Below are 6,132 nucleotides of genomic sequence, written 5' to 3' on the forward strand. Positions count from 1 at the left end.
TAAGAGCACAGAGGTCTGGAAGCACCGAGAATAATCCCAACATGGTTCAAACGTAGGCCCCATGGGAGGAGGCAGAGGCTGAGCAAGGCCAGGTTCACCACTGGAGTCTACTGGTGTCTTTCCAAGCATCCTCCTCTTCTTTCCTTCTTTTCTTCTTCTTCTTTTTTAATATTTCCCCCAAACCTAACAATGCTACACCCTCAGTAGGCACTGTAATGAATTAGAGTGTCGCTACGACTTGTTGATTCTTCTTGATGACCACTGTCTTCACTAAAGGCTCACCGCAGAGTCTATATAAAGGCTGACAAAGAGCCAGTTATATCTGGGCATCAGCCAATTGCCAGGGTTTAGCCATAACACGTATGGTAAAGCAAACAGAACATTCCAGCTACAGTTTAGAGACAGGGACCCCACACATGAGCGGGAAATCAATACATCTTCTGGGTAGATGGATGGTGGTTGTATGAAATTACTTCATCGTATTTCCTTAATTCCCTAAGGTCTTTTAAAGGCATTTCCGCTATATTTGTGTATTGTCCTCTTAAGTATTTTCTAGTTGTTCTATCCTGGGTATTAATTTGGGAGTTGTTTTGTAGAATGTGGAAGTCTCAGAAGAGTCAGCTGAAAAAAATACCCTTCTCAGTAATTGAAGAAAACAAAGTCATGTATTCATGGTGATCATGGGTAAGTCACCTTTCCTTATCTCACCTGATATCTACATTTAATAAGTAACTTGGGAACATTGATAATGTGCAGTCACAGCAGTGCATTTGTTTGACCTGTAATCCTTTCTCTTTTGTTTGACCTATTTATACATACCTTCTAAATTTAATCACAGTAAAATGCCAGTTACTTATAAGAGAAATGCAGGTCAGAAAGTTCTTGTTCTCAGTACCCAGAATTTTAAACCTAAGGAAGTGAATTCATATAGCTTTCAAAATCGGAATGTAAACTCACATGTCAGCATTTCATCTGAATGTCTGTCTGGAAAGAAATCGTTCCTTGGGGTTTCAAGTCTTATAAAAAGGCTTATTGACCCAGTAAGCACTTTCTTGATTTGTGTTTCCTTCTATCAGACCTTCATTTCATAGGCAAAGTTTCTTTAGAATCCATTTTGATCAGTTAAAAGGTAAAATCATTTCCGTTGTTTTCCACTTAAGCATAAGAGTATTTTTAAGACCCTGAAAGCAGTAAGTAGCCCTCTCCCTGTCTCCTTGTCTTCTGTTCTTTCTCTTTGCTGAGAAGTTTTCTTATTTATAATATTTTGCATGACCTTATGTTGATGAGAATCAAGACATATAGTTAATTTTTTAGAGACTGGGAGTTTACAGCACACCATCCAGTGCTCATTGATTTTTATTTAACTCCGTTTCCTTCCCGCAGAAGCCGATTTCTCATCCATGTGGAAGGCAGGAAGCAGACATCAATACCTAATACTTAACCTTGAAAACAAAAAGAGGATTGTAATCCTTCGTAAGCAACATTTAATACCAAAGGGGAGCAGAAACTGAAAGTTAATTTTTAAACATCTATATTTTGTTTGTCTTCAGGTTAACCATTTTCATGTGTAAAAAATATTTTTCATGTGTAAGAAATATTTTTCATGTGTAAGAAATTAGACCTAATTGTATATTATATATAATATACAAACTTGGAATTATGCTGAGAGAAAAAGCCTTCTCTGTAAAGATGCACACTACAGTTCAATACTCGAGAAGTTCTTTAACAGTGTGAACATCAAATAGAGAATCCATGCATATAAAATGCTGTTTTAACTGATTTTTTTAAAACCTGTGCATACATTTAAATTATAACCAGTAGCTTATCAGAGTCAGCTCCAAATCTATGAGAAATATGTTCTCTTGTGGTTTTTAGCCCTGAACTTTGCTGTGTAAAGACATAAAATGATATGATATAAAATATTTTAAACCAGAAACTATCTCCTGGGTTACTGACAGTCGAGGTCCTTCTGTTCCAAAAGCTGAGCAGAGCCCCCTCTTGTCTCGGTCAGTAGTAGTCCTATCAACTTATACAAACAAAAGTTTGCTGGAAGATCAAGTTTTATATGCATTTTTTTAAATCATTAAAGACTAAAACATTTCTGTTTTAACTTGTAATTTTTTTAAGACTATACTGATCAGCTTCAGTCAATAAAAAATATTTTTAATAATAAAAATAATTTTCTGGGATTTCTGTTTATGACACGGGGGTGAAATAAGGAAAGTCAGTCTCCTGAAACCAAACCTGGCAAGTTAATTTCCTCAGGAACAGGGAATGTATTTTTTTAAGCATTGCAGATATCAAAGTTCTATTGTGCTGTATAAATGCCCCTTTGTTAAAAGGTTTCAGTGCTACTTCAGAGGTGATTTTCATGAGAGTGGACGAGCCACCCCATTTAGCCTTTTTAATTAGGGTGCTGAAAAGAGAAATTGGGCGAGGTTTGGCTATGTTCTTTATAAATGCTTGCTTTCTGCCCAGGATAGGCTGGTGTGTACAGAGCAAGACTGAGAAAGGTAGTGTATAGTCGATTCTGAACTATTGCCTCCAAGGTAGAAACCTGAAATGTCCCTGGAGAGGCTGACTTTCCCTCTGAGAAACAAAATATTAAATTTTCTCCTTCTCTTTATGATAGTTTTATGGCTGCATGTCAACTTGCCTAGTGGAAAGAGAACACTGGTTAGGTGCTAAAAAGAACAATTTCAGGGAACTAAAGGATTTGAAAGAAGTCAAAAGTTATTTTGTTACTAAATGTATTTTAGCTCATAGGGTTATAGTATCTACAACACCTATTCTTACCCTTCCACATTCTTGTGAATTACAGCACATGCGGTTCAAAAATGGAAACCTTAAATTATCAATTTATCTCTCTCAACCTAAGTTATTTAAATATGTGAGCAATTTCTGTTAAAGAGAGGCAGCCTCAGTATGTTGAAATAGTTGCAAAATGAAACTAGATTTTAGCCTTTATATTTTGTCATCAACATTCTTTCATCTTAAGAGGAGGCAGGAATTCCCTGATGGTCCAGTGGTTAGGACTCTGTACTTTCACTGCTGAGGGCACGGGTTCGATCCCTAGTCAGGGAACTAGGATCCCGCAGGCCCCGGGGCCAAAAATAGAAAAAAAAAAAAAAAGAGGAGGCAACTAAATTGTACTGTAATTTGCCTGCCAGAAATTATCTCAGCCATCAAAAGAGACTGATGTGAGTATATTTTTAGAGTTTGTGAACAGCTGTATTAAACAGAAATAGAAATACCCCAAAGAAAGAAACTCTGAATCAAGATAATACATAAACACTTAACAACAGTTTTAACTAAAAAGTGCTAATAGGATGCAGGAGATTGAGAGCCTCTAAGGGGTAAGGTTGGTTCATTTCAGGAATGTGGCTGAGTTTCGGAACATTGTATACCATGGCTAATTGATCCTGCAGTTTTTCTTGGTGGCCTTGACCTGAGATTTTCCTTCTCTGGTTAGATACCTGTAGCTAGGTGACTGTTTCAAAGTCATGCACCTTTGTTTCTCTTGAGCCATGTGATGACAATTTTGTTGGGGTCCATTTCAGAAAGGTTCATGATTCTGCACCTTAAACAATCATCTTGGCAACCACTTCATACGTGATAGAGAATAGTGAATAAGATCAGATTAAGAAACCAGACACATTAATCAGAACCACAGCTGACACGGTAGGTTAAAAACCAGAATGGCCTTTGCGAGAACTTCATCAAACGAGGGCACATTAATCAGTCCTGTAAATGATGATTTCTGGGTTCTCAGCCAAATGCATGCTTAAGAGATCTAACAAAAGAAGACAAAATAATTTGAGCGCACATCAAGTATTGCTTTGCTGGCCACTGGAGACACAACAATGAGCGAAGCAGACTCAATCTTTGTTTACAGTCTAGTGGGAGAGACAGATCTTAATCAAATAATGACAAATAGGTCATGAAAAACTGGTAAGTGCTACGAAATAAAGCTTTGAGCTACTGTGTCAGCATATAACAGGGGCATAGGTCAAGGGTGGAGGGCTCAGGGAAGGCTTCCCTGAGGAAGCGACATCTGAACTAAGCTGAAATATGAGTAGATGCTAACTGGCAAACAGGAAGAGAAAGAGCATTCCAGACAATGGTAACAGCATGTGCAAAGGCCCTGAGGTGGAAAGGAGCATGACACATTTTCGGACCTGATGGACTAGAATGCAGCAAGCTGGAAAGACGCTGGGACCAGATCAGACACGCGTGTCAATGAGGCAGGCAGTGTGGGGACTGCAGCACCATCATTTAGTAAGCCCAGTGATGTAAACTCTATTGTTTGTCTTCTTGGGTTTTCCTTGAAATCAGGTCTAATTTGTAACCTAAATGCTTTGCCTTTGTAATGGCCCAGGGGAAGCATTAAACAGCCCTGGAGATACATCACAACAAGGAGAATCTCAGCCAAACAGTGACAGAGCCAGTTCTAGAACCAGGTCTCCTGCCTGAAGGTGTTCCGAGAGGTGAACCTGACAAATTGAGAGTGGGGAAGCTTGTGTCCTTTTATCTCCGGGAATGCTCTTTCATGACACTAAGCGGTATGTTGAAGTGCCAAATTATGGGGGGCTGTTCACTCACTTTTTCAACTCCTTCATTTCACACACATTTTTTACTGGACGTTGCTAATGCACCAGATACCCTGCTAGGCACTGAAGGTATAAAACTGAGTAAGACAGGGAATTCCCTGGTGGTCCAGTAGTTAGGACTCCGCAAGGGCCTGGGTTCAATCCCTGGTTGGGGAACTAAAAATCCCACAAGCTATGCGGTGCAGCCAAAACAAACAAACAAAACTGAGTAAGACAGGGTGGTCCTTGCCCTCCAGCTGCTCAGAAATCTTTCTTACAAACAGATAAATTACATTCAATAGCGATGGTTTAGCGAAGTACTCTGGGATCCCGAAAATATTGAGCCCTGCGCCTGGCACAGTAATCAACTCTTTATTATTGAAAGAGTGGTAGTTGGTTACTGATGAAGTCCCTGTGGCAGACATTCTAAACCCAGAGGGGTGTTGCCTGCTTTAAAAGAAGACGCTGTGTTAAGTGTGAAGATCACAGGATAAGCGCTTTCGTTGGATGTGGGAAAAGGAGTCTGAGAAACAGCTGGTCTGGAGCCTGCAAATCCCTTTACTGCAGGCCTTATTCCACCACAGCTATTGACTAGGGTGCTGAGAGTTAAAAATGAAATAATACAAGTAAAGGGTTTTGTCCAGTGCCTAGCAAATGATAAATATTCAGTAAATATTAGCTATTGTTATTCTATTGTTATTCTGGTAAAGAAGCTTTTCGGTGATTGGAATTAGATAAAGCGTGGTTATTTCCTATCTTTAGGGGAGTGAGAGGAAAGCCTTGTTAAATACATCTTTCAAGTTCCCAGTGTCAGCTCTGGGACTAGGCAGTGAGGAACCAGTGAGGTTACAGAAAGGGTCAGGCAGACAATGTTCAGGGTTATGTAGGCATCACCTTCCCTCTTCAAAGGGGGTGTACCTTCCCTAGTACCTGTATTGGGTGATTTCACACCTATATTCTGAGAGGAAAGCTGAGGATAGCAGAAACAAAATAACCATTTGAGAGTATACACTATGATTTAGAAAGAAAAGAAAAACTTCAGTCTTGTGGCCGGTAATTTTAAAAGCAAACGAGTAATAACAATGTTTTTTAAAAATCTCACACCACCTCCTGTGGCACCTGTTCCATGCACTTTGATGGCCCAGCTCTGCGTTTGGTCCAGAGCTGTCTGCAGGCTGTCCCAGCCCTGCCTCTCCTGGTCCCCTTACCGTTTCTCAGCTCTTGCAAGGTGTCCTCGTGCAGAGCCCGCAGTCTCTGAAAAATCATCGCACAGTCCCGCGTTGATAACAGCTGCAGTTACATTCGAGATGCACACAGAGTGGACAGCTCAATGGTATGCCTTTGACACATAAAGTAATATAGGACTTTTAAAAAGGAAAGAAAAAAATGTCCAGTTGTGATTCCATTGGTCAGATTTCATCGAGGCCAAGTTTTCTCCAATTAACCAGATCCTGGCCTGGTGTGGACAGCATTTGGTGAGTCCGGGCGGAGGTGTGTGCGAGGACGGAGGAGGTACGGGTGTTTCCGCTCGCACACGAGAGGC

The 6,132-nt window shown here is 40.2% G+C and overlaps 1 protein-coding gene across 7 annotated transcripts in view; it reads left to right on the forward strand.

The window, feature by feature from the left end:
* The window catches only part of CCDC62 (coiled-coil domain containing 62), a 44,033-nt gene extending 41,892 nt beyond the window's left edge, over nucleotides 1-2,141 (forward strand). For all 7 annotated transcript variants that reach the window (XM_057527427.1, XM_057527428.1, XM_057527430.1 and 4 more), the window contains 2 exons: nucleotides 597-684; nucleotides 1,384-2,141. In XM_057527427.1, coding sequence (XP_057383410.1) covers nucleotides 597-650 — 54 coding nt within the window. In that variant the 3' untranslated portion in view covers nucleotides 651-684; nucleotides 1,384-2,141. The remainder of the gene's footprint in view (nucleotides 1-596; nucleotides 685-1,383) is intronic.
* The last annotated feature ends 3,991 nt before the right edge of the window (nucleotides 2,142-6,132 follow it).

Source organism: Balaenoptera acutorostrata, chromosome 13, assembly GCF_949987535.1.
Source record: "Balaenoptera acutorostrata chromosome 13, mBalAcu1.1, whole genome shotgun sequence".
NCBI classification, from domain to species: Eukaryota; Metazoa; Chordata; class Mammalia; order Artiodactyla; family Balaenopteridae; genus Balaenoptera; species Balaenoptera acutorostrata.